This window comes from Sebastes umbrosus, chromosome 2 (assembly GCF_015220745.1).
Source record: "Sebastes umbrosus isolate fSebUmb1 chromosome 2, fSebUmb1.pri, whole genome shotgun sequence".
NCBI classification, from domain to species: domain Eukaryota; kingdom Metazoa; phylum Chordata; class Actinopteri; order Perciformes; family Sebastidae; genus Sebastes; species Sebastes umbrosus.
In genome coordinates, this window is record NC_051270.1 from 5,871,238 (window position 1) to 5,896,202 (window position 24,965).

Here is a 24,965-nt window from a genome sequence, read left to right on the forward strand (position 1 = left end):
ATTCTGAACTCAAAATTCAGTGTGTAACCACGGCAGGGAGTGTCTTGTTCTTAAAGGAGACATATCATGCTCATTTCCAGGTTCATTTGGGGTTACTACTAGAACATGTTTCTAAGTTTTAATGTTCAAGAAATGAAAACAGAACGTTTTATTCTATGATATAAAATACTTCAGTAAATATCCCACTTATGAAGTTTGATGCTTTTATGTGTCTTAAAAAAGGCTAAATGAGACTACTAAACGCCATCACGCCGACTCGTCCGCTTTCCCAGCCTCGTTGTGTATACTCAGGTTCATGTGAGTCTCAAGTTTGTTTATAGCCTAACGTTAGCTTTTAACCTCTGCCAATTGCATTCATACTACAAAAATCATAAAAGTGAGAAGTGAACTGAAGTGTGAACTGAACAAAATGTGTGCGTATCATAAACGTTTGTTTGCCACAGAGTTTATTTTCTGCAGTAATCCAAAACCCAATGGAAAAATCCCATTGATTTTTATTGAGGAAGGAAGCTAGAAAGCCATGCCGAACAGTTACTCAAGACACAATCTAAGACGTTACGTGTGGAAGCATTGAGAATTTGACACCATATATGGAAAAAAGCCTGGATAATAGGTATTGAGTGCATTATACAGTACAAATGTAAGTACTATAAAGTAACATAACCACGACAACAAAATGAGCTGACAGCCATACAGTATATGCTAATCAGTTCAGTGATACTATCCTTCGTATTGCTTAATTCCACACAATTTCATGCAGATCTTCTTTGTGATCAACTCTATGATAGATGAGGACACTGACATATTTAATCTTTCTCCGGGTTGAATTGGACCATAAAATATAAAAGTGACAAAAGATACAGATAAAGTCATACAGCAGTGGTAAGGTGACACATTTTCTGTTGTTTGGTTTTGAAATAAAAAGTGGCAACTCTCAGCTTTAATTGGAGAGTTGTTTTTACATTCACACTCACATCAGATGAACTGTTTAGGAAATGTAACCTTGTTTATACACAATTTGAAGGGACAGGAAATAATTGGGCAAGTTAACATGAAGTTACACAAAGTTATCATACTTAATATTTGCAGACAGACAGTAAATAAGTGAAGTTTACTGAAGTCTTTGACAATTACGACAGAAAGATATCAGCATAAACTTCTTGCTTGTTTCGGGGGCTTATTATTGTCTTCTCTTGATGAAGTGAAAGATCATTGAACCAATGTCAAGAAAGTCAAGAACAGACAACCCTTTGGTCCTGAAAGCATCTTGGTTTCCTTGTCTGTATGTTTAAGATCATTGTGCTGCTACTTTTCCTCTTAAAAAAATACTACAAGTGCGGTGCTAGATGATTTCACACCTGTCGTACATAAGAGTGGTTGAATTAGACAGGTGAGAATGGCTCTACCAAAATCTGGTGGAGAGTAAGCAGCTGCTCGCTGGTTAAGAGAGCTGTTGTCACAATGCTTTCATACCCAGAGGGGAGCATTCAGACTCAGTGTTGGCACTTTTAACAAATATCGGAGTGGGCATTTTGCACCTGCTTTTGGATCTGCTTAAGGTTTCAAGTGGTGCACTTACTCTGTTCCCTTCATTCTTCCCATGTTTATTTCTGCCAACGTCCAAAGTATGCCGACGCTAGAGTAGAATGTGATTTCTTTTCTTCTCAAAACTGACTAACAGAGTGCTGAGGGCATCACGTCATTCTCAGTTAGGCTTTAGTTGACTAATGTAAATGACTTGCAACTGAAACAGTATAGTCAGAATCTCCCAGTTTAAGCATTTTATTTAAGGGTATTACCATAAAAGCTTTGAATCTTCCCAGGATTTGGGGCTGTGAAGCAGCTCTTCCTGTCAGTTTGTGACGCTAATGTTAGCTCGAGCTGCTACAATGTAGAGCTGTCAACAGAGTCATTTAGGGGGCGTCCGTTAGATATCATTAAGCTAGTTTTACAAAGTCAGACAGGACTTACTGGCACTATTTCAAGTTGACTTTTCTCTGGCTGACTTGTTTGAAAAATAACCCAAAATGGTTACGTTTGCCATTATGCTTTCTAGGATAATATTGAAACCCCTAATGCAGGCTTGGAGTGTAATTCAAAAATAAAGAAAACAATCACAATTCAAATTGAAACAGGCCTTTTCTCACAGCAGACAATAGGTGCAGGTGTTAGTAATAACATTAACAATGGCTCGGTTTTATTCAAGTGTCCCAAAAAGCATTGACTGCGAGCCAGCACGCACAATACCTGGCTCGCAGTGAAAATGTCCTCCATGTAAAAGGTTACATTAGTCTGAAAAATTACAATTCCATCGCCACAGGTTTGTGTTGGTTGATGGGTTTGTGGTTTTGCTGCACTCTGTACTGTGTTTATATTCAGTGATAATATAAATGATGCATGTGCTTCCCCCACCAACAGTTTCAATAAATATACTATGATGTGGATGATGACTTCTGACTAGGCCTCTAAGGGTTTGTGTATTCGTCATGGTACGGGGGTCACGGTCCGGTGCACCCAGGATACACAGTATTGATGCACGTAACGCGGAATCAAAGTCGACAAATACAACTTTTATTTGATTCAATTTAGGGGCCTTCAATTGATACGAGATGATCAACTCTCATAAAGCAACTAAAATATGATTTGACAATTTTTTAACTGAGCTCTTCCAGACATATACATGAAAAACATCTTTTTTTTTCCAATCTTCTTTTTTAATAAAAAATAATACATGTATAGTAGAAATTTAAAAATAAAGATGTATCTTAAAGATGACGATATGTATCAATATTTTCCCTTTGCATTGAGGATATTGGATCTTTGATCATTGAATCAATATTTTGATATATCGATTGATGTACTGATACACCCCTAATAAGCAATGCCTTTTGGGAAAGTGTTTGTTCAGAGTTCGTACACTGTAATATAGAAATGTTTGAAATGTCCTTATTTCTATAATGAAAATAGTTCACCAAAGTTGCCAGTAGACAAATTGCTACCTCAGTCCAAGGCAAGAGGATTGTGTCTGTCTTTGGCACAACTGTCTGTTCAAAATAAATGAAAAGAAACATGTCCTTAAGAATGTGGGGTTTCTTTTCCCTCGCTGTACCAAACTCACACCAAACAGAGACTTCTGTTTACTGTTACACTCCTAGTTCTGACAACTTTTCACTCCACCTTTGAGTATAACCTTCTATCGAAGTTTGCACAACTTGGCTTTCCAACGCAGTGGACAAGAGAGACGTCACTGAAGCTGCTCTGCTTCCACTGATATCATCCTTACCAAGGAAAGAGGCACCAGGCTCACAACACTGCACTTACAAAAAATGCCAATCAAAATATAAAAGCGTCCTTTACAGAACGGTTATTGGAAATAAATGAAGCTGATGAGTTTGGAGGTCTTTCACTATGTACATCACTTGCTCTTTAATGAGACATGACGTGGATGAAATCCGTCCATTTCGCAGACAGTTTTGATGCTCACTCGGCTGTGGCATCTTGTTTTCCGGTCGTGTCGTGGAAAATAAATAGAGAAAGTTTTCAGGACAAATGAGCATCAGTATCATGAAAAATACATTCTGTTGTTGTTTTTGTTTTATGTCCATTAGTCTGTTAGGGCTGCAACGGAGAGTTGTTTTCAGGCAAAAGAGATCAAAGGAGAAACCCAGGTGTGAACCCAGAACATAGCTGCTGCGATGCCCACCGTTACAAGCAAACACTGTTGTGAAAGCAGGTTAGACGGGTCCACCTGATAATGTTAAATTAGATGAATAGACACTTTGGTTATCCACCTGGGAGACATATATGCACACCTTAATATTGGGCGATGTGACGAGATTATCGTTCAACACGATATTGGTTGGCCAAGGTAATGGTCCACACGTGTCCACGATAACAGAACGATATTCAATTATGCAACACCTGTTATGAATTAAGTTCTATATCCAGCCTCACTTTCTCTCTGTATCTTTTTCTCTAGCTTTCTCAATGCTTCACCCAGGGTCTGAAATTACCATTTTTCACTGTGGCAGGCAGTGTGTTTTTATGCAAATAACCCACTATAGATGACAGTAGCAAAGTAAAAGCGAAACATTTAGAGGTTTTGATGGTTGGAATGAAGCACGATATGGAATCACTTCCATCAGCGCTCTGTTTATTCAAATGTAAAATTGCAAAATAAATATTTTGTCCCTATCTATAAATAATCGTGAAAAATAATCGTGATCTCAACATTGATAAAAAATAATAATGATTATCATTTCGGACAAAATCGTGCAGCCCTATCTCAGCTTGCCCTGTTTTTGGACGATAATATCGTATGTCGTATTTCTTAAAGCAATATTATCCGTAGGGGAATTTCAATATCGCCCAACCCCCGCACACAAGCATATTCACACATATCAAGTCAGTTCAAGGATGCCTTTCCTGAGAAATAAACCAAAGTGGGAAACAACAGAAACTGCTTTGAGTTTATGGATGACAGCACTTACGGATGTCAGAAATGTGTCGTTCTAAAATGAGCTTCTTGTGCAGGGTCCAATATATTTGACACACTGCTGCATCTTAACAGTTTTATTACTGATGCGGTTGTGTACTATGTTGTGTGTCAGTCCTGCGTCTAGCAAACAGAGACAATATCCCACATTTTGACTGACATATTTGATTTGTTGGAATTTAACGCAGGCTTCAGCAAAAACATAGCCAGAGGCAAAACGGCTGCCTCCAACCAACAAGTGTCCCATATGGGATTTTCTCTGTGGCTTGACTTATCCCACTGCCTTTGTAGTGCACTTGCTCACTGGTGTGCATCTGGTTAGATTTCGCTATGTAGATTATGTGCGTGTCATTCAAGAGGTTGCGTTGCCAATCAATCAAGTCCTGGAATTGGAGCGCAGCCACCAGCCAAACTAAACAACCAGATTGTAAGGAATCGATTGTGTCTACCTTTACGTATCGATACGGATAAAAGGCTGAAGAACGCAAACGATGACCTACCTTCTGCTTGTGGGCGGCCAGATAACCGTGGATTTTCTCGGGCTGGAGGAAGGAGGGGCCGCCATGCACTGCAAAGCGAACATCCAGCATTTGCTCCTTCACGTCCATTAGGCTAAAGATGTTGACATCATCAGGTGGAACGGAGAGCATCTCAGACAGGAAGTCCAGCAGCAGCTCGTAGCGGCTCCGCTGCTTTCCTCTCAGTTCAATGAACTCCTTTGCTGTGATGTCTGAGGAACACACACACACACACACGCACACACGATTGGAATCGTAGACTGTATAGAAGTGGCCTCATTATTTCCACTCCTGCTCAAGGATAAATCCAATTATTTTCAAACTGGTCCCAAGTGCTAAACTAAAAAAAAAAATAGTCCAGAACACTGGAGAGCGGAGCTGTGATGATAAATTATTGAACATGGCTCACTTTATCTGACAAAATCTTTTGTTTGGTAGGTAATTTTGTGTCGGTACTGCATGCCTGTTTTCCTGTGTGTGTGTGTGTGTGTGTGTGTGTGTGCTTGCAGGTGAGGGTAGTGATTGGTTTTTAGATTTTCAATACTGTGCCAGTTAAAGGTAATTACACTCTTGACAATGTGTGGTTAAATTTCTAATCATACCACACAGCAGGCTCTTGAGGAAGAAAGGAATCTTGCTCTCGTTTTATTTCCCCAAAACAGTCCAGCTCGTGTGGTTTAGCACGTCACAGTTGAATGTTTAAGGACCAGATTTGACAGTTATGTCCATAAGAACAGATGATAAAAAAAAAGATCAACTTTAAGCATAATCTACTGACCATTGGCATTTGTCAAGATTAAGACTATGTCTGATGTGTCATGGCTGAGATCAGGTTAAAGACCATCAGGAACAAGCCTGGCTTATATTACAAGAACCCTTCCAGAGACTCGGGCCTCTGGTCTGGGTCCATGTTTGGATCCAATGTTCCACACAAAATATGAGCAGTTTACAATAGAGCTGTCAATCGATTAAAATATGTAATCGCGATTAATCACATGATTGTCCATAGTTAATCGTGATTAATCGCATATTAATCACGCATTTTTTATCTGTTCAAAATGTACCTTAAAGGGAGATTTGTCAAGAATATCATACTGTTATCAACATGGGAGTGGGCACATATGCTGCTTTATGCAAATGTATGTACATATTTATCATTAGAAATAAATTAACAACACAAAACAATACAAATATTGACCAGAAACCCTCACAGGTACTGCATGTAGCATAAACAAATATGCTCAAATCATAACATGACAAACTCAAGCCAAACTCAAGCCAAAAAGGCAACAACAGCTGTCAGTGTGTCAGTGTGCTGACTTGACTATGACTTGCCCCAAACTGCATGTGATTATCATAAAGTTGGCATGCATGTAAAGGAGAGACTGGTGGGTACCCATAGCAACCATTTTCAGGTCAAGGGACCCCTTTGAAAATGCCCAAGCCAAAATTTTGTTTAAGATTTGAGCGTTATTTATCCTCCTTCAAGCTAGTATGGCCCGGTTCTTTACTCTAGCTATAAAACTGAGCCCGCTACAACCTCCGAAAGATTGATTGTGTTAAAGAAATTAGTTGCGTTAAAACAAATTTGCGTTACCTTTGACAGCCCTAGTTTTGATACTTTCACAGTATTTATGCAGCACCTAGACGTGCTTTATAATCAAATAAAAAGACATGGAAATCTCACTTTCTACAATATGGGACCTTTAAAATCACACTAGGAAGGCATTTCTTCTAGGCCAGCATGGACAGGGGGAGCAAGTACTGTCCCCAAAATTGAATTCATTATACATGTGGGCATGTGGGCGTTGTTTTAAGACAGACTTGAAAAAAAAATGTGAGCCTTTCCTTTAACTTAAAGACTGATTCAAAGGACTACCAGAAAACTGTCCTACGTCACAAAAATGTCTTCATAATCAACATCCTGAGACTCAAACTGGTTCTCACAGAGACAGAAGTAGAAGAATACACACAGACACACGTATATATAAAAAGGGTTGGGCTGGGTGATTAGGTTTGTGAGTGCGTAGAGGGAGACAGAGCCTAGGCATTAAGAGACAAGACAGGGGGCTCAGAATGGGCTCAGCGGATACAGCGTGAGGGATCGAGGCTAATGTCAGCTCCCATCAGTCAGTCCGGCGGGAGAAACAAGGACACAGGCAGACAGAGAGACAGTCAGGAGGGATGGGGGCTGGGGGGGAGAGGGTAGTAACTCCTAACACAGAGTGGCAGCCTTTGCACCTGGCTTTGATCCAACCTCACAACTCACTACTGCTTTCTCCTTGCCAGAGGCTTCATTGGAGTCGAGGCGGCGGTGCACAGGCGCACTCCCGCCCGTAGGCTTGTGGTTTCACACAAATAGGTGCAAAAAAGGGATTAATATCCTACTCATGTAGCTGTATGCTGTTGTGAGAAAGACTGAAACAAAGCAGTGAGAAAGGACAAACACTATTATGGTCTTTGTACAGTGTGTTGTGATTCTTCCTGACAGAAGTCTTAGCCCGACTGAAACACAGTGGAGCCGTTTTTAAAAGGTGAACAAGTCAATTGAGGATTTTTTTCTTTTTAGTTTGAGGACTTTTGAAGTCTTGAAAACTACCTTGAAACATTTTTAAAAGGAGCTTCCACAAACGATAAGCAGGTGTTACAATATTGTCTCTTGGCTGAAAGAAAACTGCTGTGCCTTCCCATGAAATTGTTTTACTTTACACAATTTTACTTGAGAGGTAACCAGTAGATCATTTAAAGCACTATGATTAATGATTTATTTTGTTTTCTCATGTGCTGCTTGTGGAGAACCGACAGATGTCTCACCTGCGATGCCATGGTTTTGAAGGGGACATATTGTAAAAAAACGGGGGTCCCTTGACCTCTGACCTCAAGATATGTGAATGTTAATGGGTTCTATGGGTACCCACGAGTCTCCCCTTTACAGACATGCCCACTTTATGATAATCACATGCAGTTTGGGGCAAGTCGCAGTCAAGTCAGGACACTGACACACTGACAGCTGTTGTTGCCTGTTGGGCTGCAGTTTGCCATGTTATGATTTGAGCATACTTTTTTAATGCTAAATGCAGTACCTGTGAGGGTTTCTGGACAATATTTGTCATTGTTTTGTGTTGTTCATTGATTTTCAATAATAAATATAAACATACATTTGCATAAAGCAGCATATTTGTCGACTCCAATGTTGATAAGAGTATTAAATACTTGACAAATCTAAAAATTAATTTACCATTAATCACGATTAACTTTGAATAATCATGCGATTAATCACGATTATTTATTTTTTTATCGATTGACAGCGCTAATAAAGTCGGTGCATTGCCCCTTTGATTGGTAATGAAAATAATCACTGTCACAGCCATAATTCAAATCTGAAAATGGCACAAATTGACATGGTGGTGCAGCAGTACAAGATCCTAACATCTTCCCCTCATCCACAGAAAAAACAAGACAATGAGGTTTCGTGGCATTTCTTGCATCTTTCATTGCACTGCTCTTTTAATGGAACACAGCAGGCTCATAAACTGACGTCAACAAGGACAGTAACAGGGAGTGATATGAGTGATGATTATAGTGTCAGATCAGTAAGGGAGGTGAAGGAAGTTTCAGGTACATATAATCCCTGCAAGATATTTTCCCAATTTTTCTGTGTATTGATCGCACAATGTGATGTGAAAAGAGAGACCTTCTGTTGAAGTCCCTTCATCATGTAACACAGACCACATCAGCCTGCTGTATGGAGCGTATGCATTCATTATGTGCTTTCCCCCTGAGCACTATGCATTTCACTCTCTAAGCTAGTATGTGGACGTTTCAAGGACTTTTTGTTTACCACATTTTTTTTTTTTTTTTTTACCTTTCCATCAATATTGAAAGAGAGAGGGAGGGAGAGGGAGAGAGGGAGGAAGCCTTAATCTCAGCAAGGCAGACTTAACTAGTGCGTTCTTTGTGCGTCCTCATTGCATTTCACATTTGTTCTTGAAATGGGATTTAGAATGTCAAGGAGGGTGTAAGTAATGCTATAAGTAGAATATTTTCATAATCCCCGAGACAGAGAATCAATGGGACTGTTTACTCCACATGAAAAAATAAAATCCTGGAAATGGCTTCTGTTACATATCCTCCGCACGCACACACACACACCACTGTTTTGGTAGCTTGCCTACACCTCAGGATGATCTGAAAGTCATTAATCCTTGATATTGCATTTTTGCTTTGAAACCTCAAAACTTATATTTTGTCGGTGAGTTTGTTCAGAGCTGAACTGCAGGTTAAAAGTGAATTTGATACCAGTGGTGACACCAGTGCTCTCTGGCTCTCAATTTAAGTCCCTCTGTTACAACCGGGGCATATTAAAATCAATACGCTCTGCAGCTAACAGCGCTTTGATGACAGTGTTGCCATTTAAACATTCCTCAATGAAGTGACCACCCAACAGGGGGAGTTGTTGACAAACCTGACCTTATCATTCTAAATGAAATGGATGAAAAATGGTTTAATTCGCAAAAAAACAAAGAGCAGTTTCTTTCATTTTGATTCTCATTATTCATCTTAAACACACATTTGCTCGTCTACAATTTGAGAACGGATTCAATTCCCTTTACAGGAATATTAAAATGTGGGTGCCAGCTGTTCTCCACCGTACCGTCTCCGGGTTTGGCGCACATTAATTTACCTCAGCCCCGTTTTCAGAATGAGAGGCAAATCCTTTTATCTACTTATATGAGGCTCGACTCTCCCTTCCATCCTTTCCTTCTCTCTCTCTCTCTCCTCTCCTCTCCTCCCATCTTCAGAGTGCACGCTCTGGCCTCCCCCTCTGCTTCTATTTCAATATCTCTGAAATCATAAAAATCCTTCAGCCATGTCCCATTTCTCTAAAGCGAATTTAATTCTGAGCAGACAGCCGATGTGCTGTACATCAGGTAATGATGGATGCTGCTCAACATGGTGAGGAGAATGTGCTGGCTGAGCAGAACCTCTCTACTAATTATTTCGCCAGCATAAGTAATGGAAACAGGCTTTTCCTGTGCGCGCGCCAACGACAACTGAAATCCCATGAGTCAGGGCAGAGGGATTAATAATGGGTGTAATCTTTTGCTAAGGAAACATCTTTAACTGAGAGTGTGACAGTCCTGTGAAACACTGCGAACAACTAAAGCAAACAGTAATCAGCGCTCATGAATTTTCTATGACTGGAGACAAGTGCGCAAATAATGGCCACATTCCCCAGCGCTCCCATGTCAGCAGTACTAAGTTGAGCACAGGTTTCGACTTCAATCAGCTAATCGCAAATTGGCATTGCTATGGGTCCCATCTGTTGCTGTAATAGCACAAAGCGGTCAAGCACTTTGGCATGAATGTCAAGAAGACTGAAAACGAGTATATGTCTGGACCGTGTACGGTCAGTCTGTATATTTATAGCTAAATTGTTACACAGATAGTCAGTGGTTATGTCTATAATGTTAAATTTAGCAGTATATGTCCACCAGGTCCGGCGAGGACACTAGGGGACGCGCTGCTCCACTCAACTGGCAGATCAAGCTGTGACGTATCTTATCGTGGAATGCACCTGATTGGTTCCTGGTTTTCCGCTTGCCGTTTCAAACAGGAAACAACATGGCGGCCTGCTCACAAACTTTCTGTTATTCCGTCTAAAAAATTCACCAAAATCTACTTCTGAAAAAATTTTAAGCGAGAAATAGGCTATGCCACTGCTGAAGTGAGCCGTTTCATGAGCCGGATGTGACGCGCTGGATGGGTTAATTTGCAGAAAAGACTGTTCCCGCCTTTTTAATTTTGAGAGAGCAACAGCCAATGAGAAAACTCTAAGAATGGAACTTGATAATGGTCACACGATAACACAATTTCATCTACAAACTGGTGTATAACGTATCACTCATCCGCTGTGGGGGGACCCTGTACAAAGGACTGAATGAACACCACAAACAACATCAGCAGACCAAAACCATACACAGCATCAACTGGGAAGGGGTCAAAGGTCAAGGAGGACATTCATATGTGACACCACAGACCACTATCGACCAGAGACAGGGGTGCGTGTGTGTTTGTGTGTCTCTGGGGGGGTTCAATCTTACCTGCCAGGCGGAGAGACGCTGAGTTGTAGATGGCCTCGTCTCGCAGCTCCCTCACGTGCACGGTGACACTAGAGACAGCATCCGGCCAGACCTCATCGGACACACGGACCTGGAACTGATAGACGTCGGGTGGGGCGTTCTCCTTGATGATCAGGAAGCCTGTTCGCTTGTTCAGGATAAAGTAACTGAGGAGGAAGAACAAACACGCAGACACCCACAACAGTTTAGAAAGATTGTACATTTGGAGTACACCATTTGAATGCATTTGTTCCTATTCACACAAGCCGAAACCTGTGCAGGGATGAATGAGTTTAACCTCTCACAAATTTCACGTGTTGATTCACGCATCAACACGTGAAAATTTGCCTTTTACGTGTTCAGACAGCCAACCACAGGAACGCAACCTCCCAAGCACATCGGATAAAATGATGAAAGTGACACGGCTGGCATTTTCCATGTGTTTTTAGATGCGGCATGTGTACGGCTGCTAAGTGGGTAAAGGCAAATAATAGATCAGCTAGAACAGTCTGGGAAGTTCAGAAAATTACATCACTTTGAAAAAAAAATAAAAATAAAATAAAGAAATAAAACATGTCTGCCATATTACGAATCAAAAATCTAAGACAATATCTAGTTTCATATAACAATATCGATATAATATCAATATATTGCCCAGCCCTAATTCCACGCAACAGTTATTTTAAGAGGTATTTACCAATTACAAGCAAAGCTGAAGCATTCTGGGATATTGAGGTCATTCAGGCTGACGCCTCATGCGCCGATCTCCTGGCTACTGCAGACCCCCAAAGGGCTGGATCACTATGTGACCACGGTCCAAGACTGGCTGGTGTGTTTGCAACATCCAATTTGGCCACAGGCGGACAGTGCGACTGCTGCATGGCCCAGCCTGAGTTATTTTCTAATGGCTTAGAGCCTGAGAGGGTCAAGCTACTGAATCTATAGGACTGACCGCTGGCGTGGTACTAGTCATTAGGCTATTACAGACGTGTCAATGAGTCCGCAGAGGCCAGTAATTTCCGTTATTTGCTCATCATAGGTCGGCATGATAACTGGCTAAGTGGAAATAAATTCAGCGTGCGTATGGTCTCTAGGGTCAGAGTCAACCGGACCCATCATTATACAATACGTTATGGCTCGCTCCTCTCAAGGTAGCGACTCATATTATCCCTAGGCTCTGCTGTGGGTGTCCAGTGTCGGTGTCAGAGCAGGGAATGCAACCCTCTAACTATTTAAAGTTGAAAAATGATTATGGACATGGACCCATTTTAGGAGGCTCATAGCATTGGGCTCATCCTTGTGCAATGTGCACATTTCTAGTATCTGCTAGGGTGAGTGGTAAAACTCATAACCCTGCTCCAGGGCTCTGCCTGTGTTCATAGATCTGTAAAATTGAGTTTCTCCACAAAGAATCACACTAAAGCACCACTTTAAATATTATTTTTACCAGAGATGTGCTCATAAGTTTCGTAGAAATTAATCATTCAGCATGTAAAAAGCATACAAATCAACTAATCAACTAAATAAATCTTAGTCGACCAAGACCATAACAACCAATTAGGTGACTAAGCCCTAGTAGTTGCCAATATTGAGTCCTATCCAATACTTATATGTTGCTTATATATGTGAAGTGATAGCCTTCTATATTTGACAAACCTTATCTTTCACAAGTTACTTGATCCAATATTAATATTATATTCCATTTATGCCAATAGATACCCCTAAATGCTACACACGGTTACACTGTCCCTTTAAATTATTGATATGATATAAGATTGAAAGTTTGAGATTCAGACTCCTGAAATTGATGCCACCCGCTAGAGAAAAGACATATCACTCTGTTGGAGTTGTTGGAACAACAGCAACGCTCAGACCACTCACTGTTGTCTACTAGTGGATGTTTTGGGACATCTTTAGCTGTCAATGAAGGTAATCTGGGCTTTTTCAGAATTTCCCAACATCAGTGTTCTTGTCTATCTACAGGGTTGCTAAACGCTGAACAAGACATTTTTAGGCGACCAAAAAGGTAACAGTTAACTTCAATGAACTGAAAACACACTGTGAAAGGGGAAAACAAGGACAACTCCCAGACCGGACAACGCCCGTGGTAGCGACCTGTCAATAACAAGGTAGCCACTCCCTAAAGCACCCCCTGCTTTATGGTCTATTTGACAGATGGGACCATAATTTACTAAATGAACATCATCCTGTATTGAAGAAGACTTTAAACTAGCGAGTGAGACCATAAACTCATGTTTACAATGTTTACTGAGGTAATAAATCAGCTGGCTTTTTGAAAGAATGCAAGCTTAAGGCTCCTCTGCATTAGCTTCACTTCTCGGACCCGTTCAAACTGTCCAAGATGTAGACAGACCTATACAAATACTCTTCCCCCCCCCTCAGGCATGTGTTCTATGCAGGGTTTTATTCTGTGTTTTAGTGTTTTCTGTTGTAAACCAAATGTCCCCAGGGACAATAACAGAAAGTGAGCAGAGACGATGCATTAGGGAGAGGAAGGCACGGGGAAAAATGAGACTGACTAATAGGCACAAAGACATGCAAGGAAGCAATTTCACTTGGTCCTTGTCTCCATGCTCCCCTTGTACAGCAAATGAGCTCATTCACGTTTGATTATGGAGGAGATCCAAGGCAGAACCTTGGCAAATCAAATAATAAACCACTTAGAGATAAGGGCCACATTAAGTCATTTTACAGCATATGCTGTGGTGGGTAGATTACGTCTGAGGTCTAGCACTTAATTTCAGGTTTTCACTGAAAGACAATTTTACATCTCTACTAAAACTACCAATTCTCTCCCACTTGGTACTTCCCAATTTGCTGAAGCCTGATTGTATTGCCATTTATGTCAACTACTTACGATATTGGCCACTTCTTTTCCAGTCAAAGTAGGACACTTGTAGTAAAACCATTCTGCAAAATGCATTGATGTGCAACATCAAAATACTAATCTTCTTTCTGTGCTGTTTGTGTAACTAAACAACACAGCATATACAACTACAACACAGCTTCTTGATCGAAAAACACCAAAAATGGATTAGCAAGCCCACACTTACTGTGAACAACAATAACTGTGGTTGATTTGGTGCACAGAAATGAAAAAAAAAAAATACAAAGTAGACCAGAAAGACCTATGGTTGGCTCCGTTTTGTGAAAAGCCAGTACAACAGCGACAACACAATGTGTTCTGAACTCGACTTAGGTCTGAAACACCAAGAGATGAGGGCTGTCATGAAAGCCCCCTATACGGGCTGAACTCTGACTTTGAGAGAGAGAAGGGAGAAATGTTTTGAGTTCAGCTCAGTTTGGAAGATGAAGACTAAGTTGTCGTGGGGTGATGGAGTGTCACTGCATGGGAGTCTTGGTGTGTGAAAGTGAAAAATGTATGTGCTCATTTTGGCAGGGGGACATCTAGAGGAGGGCATTTTCAGAAACAGGCCAGAGCCCCAACATCATAAAGCACGGAACCAGACGAATCAGCAAAGAAGGGAAAAAAAGGAAATATTATGAGTCTACCTGAGGAAAATTGGACAGGACGGCGGGGTATCGGAGGAAAAAGATGGTAAAAGGATGGAAAATAATTGGCACTACAGAATCATCAGGCTGATTTAATGAGGAAGCTGAAGCTTAATCAATGCATCACGGACGCAGCTTGGTAGTTGATTGCTGACCTCATTGCATAAAAAAAGGAAATTAAATTGTGTATGTTCACAATACAACATTGACTATTAAATAACTCACATTTTCTCAACTGCACCACGTCTTTTCAGATTAAACAGGTATCTATATAACAACACACCTAATGTAATTTACATCAGAACTTGCACACTGTGATGCACGGATCAGGGTATTTTAATACCCGTACCCACCCGACCCATTAAAAGAGCCAATCCACACCGCCCAGCACCAAAACTACGTGTTAATTAACCACCGTAACCCGCAAACCGCCAACTATATGCATTATATTAGCGCAATTGTCAGGAAGACTGAGGACTGAGACAAGATTAGAGACAATAAGGACTGAGTGCCACTGAAGAGAAGGTGGAAGGTGGGCTATTGCACACATTGTTTTTTGTAAGTTATTAATAACTTACGGAACGCTGTTGTGTTGCTATGTTCTAATAAGCTTACCCGAACCTGCCCGCCAAGCACATCACTATTCCATACCGATGACTAGGGATGTCACGATACCAGAAATTTAGCAGTCGATACCAATACCAACAAAAGTAAAACAATAAATCTCATGAACTTCAACTCTCCTTCATTACCGTTTGCATCCTGGTTTTTCTTAGGAAGTTAAACAGGTCAAAATTCCTTCTCTATTATCTATGTTATATTGTTGTGAAATCATTTCCTTCACACAACTGGATTTATTCAAGTTTCTCACCAAAATCTACATTTTACAGGATTGCATTTAAACACATCATGATAATGTTAGAATTTACCTTCGCCCAAACACGGTCTAAGACTGGCTGGTGTGTTTGCAACATCCAATTTCACCACCAGCAAAAACAAAAAGTGGTTTCGGTTAAATTAGTAATTTTCTTGAAAATCCATGAATAGCAGTAAAACGCAGCAGTCTGACTTCTGCAAAGTTTGAGAGACTTTTTTAGTACATGAGTCTCCAGAATTGATCGCAGCGCAAAAAAAAAAAAAAACATCTGGTCTCTTCCTGAGAGATATTTCACTCAGGGGTGTTGTTGCTTTGCATTATTTAAATGTCTGAATCAATCACAACAACAAGACTTATGATGTAGACGCAGTGCGCTGCAAGATTAGCTGGGAAATGCAACGTGTCTCAGGGCATTAACTGTAACACAGTGATTCCCATTAGGTTTTCTTGACAAAGTGTAGATCATCCCAAATAGTACAGGTCCATCATCTATCATGAAGCAACAATTATTTCTGGCCATCAAAATATTTTGCCGACACAACCCACATATCTGAGATGGTAATGATGGCTTAGCCAAAACAAAAATAAAACACCAGAATTCTTCATTGACTTCTATCACTATCTGCTTCCTATTTTCATAACCACCTACTGTGCTGAGGAAATCTATCTGGAAAATGATCAAAAATATAATATTGTAAAAACTTGAATTACCGCCTCCTTATTGTATGCCTCCGCCAACCAGTCAAGAAGCAGTTTACACCCATGTCTGTCCAAAATGTCATCACTTCATTATTTCATCCTAATAAACATTTGTTACGTACGTATACCGACCATAGACTGTATACATATAGATAGACGATGCCTCTCCACTTACTCCCACGATACAAAAATGATGCCAAAATATCAGCACAGCTTGCTAGCATGAGCCACTTTGCCTAGAAGGACACAACAGCTAACCATAATATCTCTATAACTACATTTATGATAAAATTGACACATGTTCTATCACACAGACTCGTAACTGTTATGGAAAGAATAAGTTACATCTCCTCTCTCGTACAATCCCCGAGCCTCCGGCTGCGACTCCTTCACTCAGAGCAGCTGTCTATCATGTTCTCACGTATCATTGTCTATACTGCAGCCAGCCACCAGGGGGCAATTGAGATATTTTGGCTTCACTTTTGGGGAGCTGCCATATCGTCCGTCTTTATATACAGTCTATGGTACCGATGCACATACAGATGATATATAGTGCTTCATTGACAAAACTGCTTTACTGACAAACCTAATAGACTTTAATCAGCGATATTCAACATCTCTTTGAAAGAGCAGATGGCCAACCATCATTGGCACTCACTTAAAAATTGTTCATGACACTGTTGTTAGAAAATACTGATGAATAAAAATGAATTTGGACAATTATGGCGATTTTAGTTTACCCATATGTGCGCGGATTGCCCTTTGCATAAGTCTGTGTTTCAGGCTGATAACATTGTTGCATTTTCATTTACAAATCTTGCACAATGCACCTTTCCTTTTCCTGTGTGATAGGTCTAACATGTGAGGAATCCAGCATGAATGGTTCACATTATTTACCTTGGCACATGTCCTTCAAAGACGTAGGTCTTGTTGTCCCAGTCATCAGGGTCAGGAGAGTAGACCTTTCCAAGAACCGTAGTTGGCATGCGACCTGAGAACAGAAAACACAACAACAGTTTATCAGTTTACTGTTTTTAATGACCTTTAACTCTGTTCATATACATTTTGAGAGCAAAGATATCACTCTGCAGTGGCCTTCCATTTATTCAGCAACGCTTTCAGGGTAAGAATAGGTGCTGCTTTTCAGCGTCTCTATTTATATGTACATGCATTTAAATGTGTTCTCTGTGTGATATGCCAATAATACCATCAATACCAAGATCCTTAGAAATTATTCCAATACATACGGTATATTCCAAACACAAACACACAGCATCCACAATGAAGAAGACATACATATGTAAGAAGTGAAAGGCCTGAATGTACATGTGTCAGGCTTCAATCACAGTTACCTTCCAGCAGAAGGAAATACATTACAGAAATTGCTGTTTGAGTGCACAATGATTATAATCATGTAGAAAGAACGGTCGTTGCCTTCACTCTCATCCAACTCCTCACTCTGAACATTGTGGGAATTATTCTGAGGGTACCCTTGTTAATTTAAGGGAAGACCCTGACTTGTTGAATTTTAGTCGTTGCCAAAAACGAGGAAGAAAAAGTTAGACGCCACAGAAACAAACTATTTGCTTTCAATGGCAAAAACTGATGCTATGCTATTTTTTCCAGGTGTAAGAATATGAACAAAAGCTATGTTGTGACAAACAACGTGTCAAGTTGCTAATCAGACTGTAAACAATGACCACGGCACGGGAGAGGACGTCTTGGCCCGGATAGCCGCTGGCTATATTGTCCGTTGCCCCCAGAAGCTAAATCGTCGCCAGATGAATAGCTGATGGGTTCCTAGATTGGCTCAAGAAGAATAAATATTATAGCTGTGATTAATTACATGTCAAATCGAGCAATGGCTTGCCTTTGTGACCCTTAGAATAGCACCATGGGAGTCGTTCTGACTAAACACCGGTCATGCAGACAATGATAATGTGGTGACAGCGGGTGGATTGAGGCAGAGGTGAAAAACACAATAAAAATGATGTGTGCCTGTGTGCATTAATTACTGCACACTCATTAGGAATTAATTGTCTGGCAGTATCATTTTCACCTACAGAGACAGAAAACTATCTTTGACATCAATGTTCAGAATGTGCTTGAAAAAGTAGGTGACAATGAGTTAGATACATGTAAGTAAGTCTGGAGCTTCATCACTTTATTAATCTTTTTTTACTGTGTTGTTGGACACTGCATCCTAATGATGGAGATGACCCTCTCACCTCTGTGACTGTTGATGAAGATTTTCTTCTCCCCCGCCACATGTGCGTGATCGTTCTGGTCACCGATGGTCACTGTCAGGGTGCTGGTCACCGTTTTGGCTGGATGGCCGCTGTCGCTCATAATAATAGGGATGAGGAACTCTTTCTGCCGCTCGCGGTCGAACGTCCTCAGAGCCGTTATTGTCGCCGTGCCATTTAGGTTGTCCTGGAGGTAGAAGTCGTTGCTGTGGCGATACTCGGAGGAGACGGCGAAGTGGAAGGGCGCACCGTTCTCCGGAGAGTCCCGGTCCACAGCTCGGAGGAGGGTCGACGTTTGGTTCATCCTTACTACCTGAACAAGAAGGGAGAGCATGAGGGGTTGTGGGTTGCTATGCTTTGACTTTTTATTCATTCATACCACCACTGGATAATAATTCTCCTTTGCTTCTTCCTAATTTACTTTTTTTTTCACTTAATCATAGCATAATATCAGTATGTTGAGATCAAACTCAGTCAAACCTACCTGCGGTCCGACCACATTCTCAAAAACTATTGGAGAGTATGCCGCCTCGAACTCTGGTCCGTTATCATTTACATCCAACAGCGGCAGCTGGACTGTGGCGCTGCCCGTTAGAGGGGGAACCCCATGATCGGTTGCTACGACAACCAGGTAATGCTGTGATATCCTCTCGCGATCCAGAGGGCGGGCCACAGAGAGTACGCCGGACTGGTCGATGGTGAACAGCCCGTCAGGATCGGAGTCCTCCGACAGGCTGTAGGTGATGTCTCTGTTCTGGCCTGAATCGGAGTCACTGGCCACCAAACGTGCCACACTGGTCCCCACGCTGATGTCCTCAGGTAGCGGGGCAAGAGACAGGAGGTGAGGTATGAAGACGGGAGCGTGGTCGTTATAGTCCTCCACCTCCACCACGCAGTGCAGAAGGCTGGAGAAGTCCAGGTCTTCAACCTAAAACAGGAAGCTCATATAGTCACACGTGGCATACAAGTGCAGTATAAGCAAGATGTAAATGTGAAGACGTCAATATTATCAGTCAAATATTATCAGACTGGTCTGTAATGTTTCTAAGGCACTGTACGGTAATCACCCACACCAAGGAGGTTATGTTTTCGGCAGTGGTGGATAAAGCTACACTTGAGTAAAAGTACAGATATCTAACCAAAAGAACTTTAGTAGAAGTTAAAGTCACCTATTAGAATATCACTTGAGTAAAAAATCCTAAAGTATCTGATATTTATTGTACTTAAATATTAAAAGTACAAGTACAAGTAAATGCTGTTAATAAAAAGCAAACAAGTTGGATTTTTTAGATTCATTAAGTTTATTCCTCTTAACATGTACACAATCTTAAAATGGAGGCTACATTACACTTAAAGAATATCGAGGTCTTCACAATTTAAAGTATTTAAAGAACAAAATCAATTTTTTTCTTCCCTCGTAGTCACAAGTAGCATGTAGCATTATCTGACATGCAGACTGCCTGGATATGAGCGGAAATCGAAACTTAACTATGGCTTTGAGAGCACTTTGAGAGCACTAGTCCATCACGTGAATGATGTAAATTGCAAGCTAGGGCCACCGATTTGCCAAACCTGCTTGCTTGCAATAGTACATAGTAGTGTACAAGTAATGAAAATGCTTAGAGGAAATGTATCAAAGTAAAATTACACATTTTATTTAGGAAATGTTGTGGAGTAAAAGTGAAAGTCGTTATTACTGAAAAACGACTGGCACAATTTTCATGAAACTAGGTGGAAGAGTGCAGCATGGGCCAAGGAAGAACCAATTCAATTTTGGAGCGGATCTGAATCACGGGGCGGCTACACTATTATTTTTCTCTTTCGTTAACACTGTGAGATTGGCCTCGGCGGATATCTGCCCTTCTAATTGTGATTGCAATTAATTGTAATTTTCGTCCGAACAGATTTATGATGTTGTGCATAAAAGCATAAAAAGTAGTGAAATATTTGTATTATTTTACACCCTTGGCTATGAAGCAATATCACACCACCCATACATCTGTGTGCATGAGTGTGCCTCAGCTGATATTTATATCACCCTATACAATTTCTGGTTGTTTTCCGACAGCTACCTCTCACCGCCACCGATATGAACAGTTGCCTTGTGGAGCTTTAAAGTTCTCGTCTGTTGCTGAAATGTGACACATCCTGTGTCTTCTGTGAGTGACTTTATAGTCCTCTACTCCGAGAAATTCTTTGTCTTAGCTGTTGACGGAGGCGCTGACAGGCTGATTTGAGCGGTTTATGAGTACTGACGAAAAATGAATAACTTTGAGATCAATGCTTAGGAAATTTCCCAAAACATTTTTTCCATTGTTTCCCTATCAGTTTCAACAATTCTCAAAACTTTCCAGGAACACATTGTATTCGAATATACCCAAACTTCAGATGCCTACTAAAATCAGGTACCACAGCAGTGTTCATCATCTGGCTTCTGTCAGTCTGGACTCGGACTATATTTCTCTACGTCCCCTTCACACATGCTAAACACCCTTCACTAAAGGTTCCTTCCACAAAAGGTAAATTAATTGAATGAATGAATTAGAGAGAGAGATTCAGAAGCTGAATCAAAGTAATCTCCAATAGTGCAAGACTGTGTTGTTGAACGTGGCTTCCACATACCTTCAGTGTGAGGTTGAACCTCTGCTCGCTGTGCCGTTCGTAGTCCAGGCGTTTCTTAAGCCTCAGGGTGCCGCGCTGCTCCTGCTTGTGACTGACCATGTAGAACTTCTGCTCCTGGTCTCCAGCCACAACACTAAAGGTCAGCTGGGCATTTTCTCCAGTGTCTCTGTCCTCTGCATTGAGCTCCAGGACCTTAGAACAAGCAATAACATCCATGTGATTCAAGTATCTCATTTAGGATTGTTGGCTTCTTACATTTTTGATACGTTAATTGAAATCTCTAAGGTGGTGGTGCATTTTTGACAATAGCAGAGTTTGAAACAGTGCAGCCAGTGGGGTTTCTAGTTGCCATCAGCTTGTATTATGACTAGGGCTGTCAAAGATAAGGCGATAATAATGCGTTAATGAAAAATTTGTTTTAATGCCACTAATTTCTTTAACGCATTAACGCAACTTAGCGGGCTCAGTGTTAAAGCGAGACCTCCCTGTGAAGAACAACAGAAAACAACACATTTTAACAATTGTAACGCAAATCTTTCAGACCTGAATCTACTCAAAAAAAAATTCTACATTTCATATATATATTTAACTCATGTCTTTATTATATTTGTTGCATAACCAGTATGATTAATATTTCAAACGAGACTGTAAACTGTCTTAAACTTTATAATGGATTTTCCCCATTGATGGTTGGTTTAACAATGTAACTATATTAGATTATATATTAACTATACTGTATTGTTGGAGTTATAATGTAGACCTGTTTGGTGCGTTATTTGTATGTGGTTCAGCAAAATGCCCCCTACTGTAATACTAAAGCACCGTCTACTGACTAACCAGACCTCGGTGTGCAGATGATATGATAATGTTACACAAATACGAAGAAGTTGCAGTCATAATCCAGGCTAAAACAACACAGTTAAAACTGACAAATGCAAAAAAGGACAGCTGGATGTATGCTGTGGGTGCTTATCATTTTAAATTATATTTCCATGTTTATTTTTTTACTTTCTCTTTAGTCCGTTTCACACCACCGGAGTCGGGGACGCAGCTGAAAGAAGGCTGAAATAGTCAATTACGCCATATTATTGCTAAATGGTATAATGAAGTGTAATCTATTTATCTATTATATTTTGAAGGCTATATCTATATCACTGCTCCATCTAGATGAATACATCTGACTTTTGAGTGTTCCGGTAAATTAAGTCTTATTTAATTAATAAGAATTTAAGTAAATTAAATCAAGTCTGTTAATTTAGGCATTGGCAATTTTTTTTCTTTTACCAGCTGTCCTTCCTGCATTTGGCAGCTGCAGCTGTGTTACTTTTAGTCTGGATTATGTGTTTTTACGCCATGTTTACAGAGGTGATTTAAAATAAATTGGAGAATATGGTTTCTGTGGCTAATAGCTATATAAAATACACTAATGAAGCTTAGCGTGAATTCACTCAGGAAGACCCTCTTAACACTCTCACTCATTCACAATCTTTCTGTCTCTCGTTCTCTCAACAGCTCCTACTCTATCAGCTGACTTTGGGCGTTTCACTCTTAGTTAACCAACCAGATTCTGCCACGATCTCCCGAGCCAATCATATTGTTGCTATCAAATTTTAAAACTGTTTCCCTCCCTGCAGTACGAACCGATGCAATCCGTCTCCACCCCATCACCTCCAGTATTCATCATATCCAGTGCCCAGTCCTGCTCTACATCCCTTCATCGGATCTACAGCTACTCCCTTCACCACCAACACCAGACTTCGGGGTGAATATACCTTATCTCACCATGACATCACTACACCCTTTAATATGCGATATCACGATGGAGTCTATTCGCCAAAGACTTTGCACTATTCATCTTGTCATGCACAATGTAATAAATTATTGTTAATTCGTCTCTCCTGATTGAAATAAAGATGGTGCCAACCCACCTCTGCATTGGACTCAGCGCTCTCAGAGATCCTTGCTAGGCAGGAGTGATCAGTGAATCTTGGAGCGTGATCGTTCACATCCTTGATCTGTATGGTAGCAGTTCCAGTTCCCGTCATCCCTCCACCATCTCTGGCCTCCACAACCAGGAGGTAGGACTCCACCTGCTCCCTGTCGAGACCACCCATGGCCACAGTGATGGTCCCAGTGGTGGGGTTGATGGTGAACATCTCGGAGAAGGTCGGCACTCCTCCCACCTCGATGTTTGTGGCGTCCAAGCTACCCATAATCCTGTAAGAGAGCACGGCGTTCTGACCCACAGCTGAGTCGTCCATGTCGGTGGCCGTCATCTCCATCACGGACGTCCCCACAACCGAGTTCTCCGCCACGTCTCCGTGGCAGCTGGGGGCGCAGGTGAAGACGGGCGCGTTGTCGTTGATGTCCCACACGTTGATGATGACGTCGGTGAAGCCCGTCAGACCTTCGCCGCCCTCGTCCGTGGCCAGGACGACGAAGCGCCACACGGCGCGCTCCTCACGGTCCAGGGTCCGCTGAGCGTAGATCTTGCCCGTGACCTCGTCGATTATGAATTCACTCTCCGCACCCTGGCCATGGAGAGAGTAACGCAGGGCCTCCTGGTCAGCATCTTTATCTGGGTCAGACGCCGTCACCTACAACATCAAAAGACAGAGATGGGGATGAGAGCATAATCACGTGTTTGTACACTGTTTAATTATTGAAAAGCTGCTGACTAGGAGTAATATCTGGGCTGGAAGCACTTGACAACTTCTCTGTGCAGTTATGAACTGATGTGATAGGTAAACCTGGCAGAGGTTCAACCTACTCACCCCAACCCCCACCTCTCCTGCCTCTCTTCTGCTCCTTCTCACTCATCCTCAACACATCAACACCAATTACACCCCCCTGGGCAGGCCAAAGATGTTTCAATTTAGCGTGGTAATTGCGGTGTGATGTAGAGCCAAAATGAACTTGTGTTCTTTTAAAATGCTCTTAAGAGAAGGAAGAGAGCATCAGGCTTTACTATGAATAACTTTAAAGGGGTTGAAAACAGAGTATCTGTCTCATGTAATAGAGATACAGATAATAATGGTGAGAACCTATTCAAAGAGTGAGTTATTAATGTAGAACTGAGCTAAGCTAGATGTTTAATGCCATTTGCAGGCACCCAGAGCTACAATAGTACATCATATTTGTAGAGAGACCGGACCAAACTCTGTGTATAAATGTATGTGTATAAATCACGGACTGGTTATGGTATATACAACAACGTTGCTGCCGTATTTATGACTAGATGACGTTATGTTGACTGTTGTAGCAGCTACATGTGAGCATAGCCTGGCACTGATCGATACAAACTCCATTCAGAAAACAAGCAATTTAAAAGTTGTTTGCTTGTTGTCTTGTGACATTTTACAAATCAACATCATTATGTTGTTATTTCGGCATCATTTTTAGCAACGTGTGGCTTGCTAGATACAGTCAAATGCACTGTATGTGAATACAGCTCGCCGCCAGTGATGTTATGAGCCCAGACACGACAGCGTTTGGTTTTCAAATATATCATATAATATATCTCTCTTGGTGTGAATGCAACACAAGGGTGACAATTTACACAAGCTGAAATGTGTGTTCTATTTGCTAGAATGATAGAGTGCTTCAGGGTCAAAGCCTGAATGATATCACAATAGAGCATATCTGGTCATAATCACTGAATAAAAACTAAAATCAATCTTTTTTTTTTTTTTTTAAATGGATCCCTCCAAACGAAAGAAAGGGATAGAACTGAATAACGGTGACCTTAATCTCAATTCGATTTCTGCTGACTTTTAAAGAAGCTTGAAAGAATAAGAGAATGAATGTTGACTCAAGGCAAAAGACAAATCTATGATTAATAGTGAAATAAAT

The 24,965-nt window shown here is 41.0% G+C and overlaps 1 protein-coding gene and 1 long non-coding RNA gene across 2 annotated transcripts in view; one reads left to right on the forward strand and one right to left on the reverse strand.

The window, feature by feature from the left end:
• The window catches only part of si:ch211-186j3.6 (neural-cadherin), a 338,768-nt gene that overhangs the window by 125,434 nt on the left and 188,369 nt on the right, over positions 1 to 24,965 (reverse strand). The window contains exons 19-25 of the mRNA XM_037746583.1: positions 23,042 to 23,710; positions 21,114 to 21,305; positions 18,976 to 19,419; positions 18,474 to 18,804; positions 17,143 to 17,236; positions 11,118 to 11,302; positions 4,996 to 5,225 (exon numbers count right to left, since the gene is read on the reverse strand). Of these exons, the coding sequence (XP_037602511.1) occupies positions 4,996 to 5,225; positions 11,118 to 11,302; positions 17,143 to 17,236; positions 18,474 to 18,804; positions 18,976 to 19,419; positions 21,114 to 21,305; positions 23,042 to 23,710 (2,145 nt within the window). The remainder of the gene's footprint in view (positions 1 to 4,995; positions 5,226 to 11,117; positions 11,303 to 17,142; positions 17,237 to 18,473; positions 18,805 to 18,975; positions 19,420 to 21,113; positions 21,306 to 23,041; positions 23,711 to 24,965) is intronic.
• LOC119474537 lies at positions 18,740 to 23,147 on the forward strand. Its single transcript, XR_005203579.1, has 3 exons — positions 18,740 to 18,833; positions 22,748 to 22,875; positions 23,027 to 23,147. It is a non-coding gene; the product is annotated as an uncharacterized LOC119474537 (long non-coding RNA).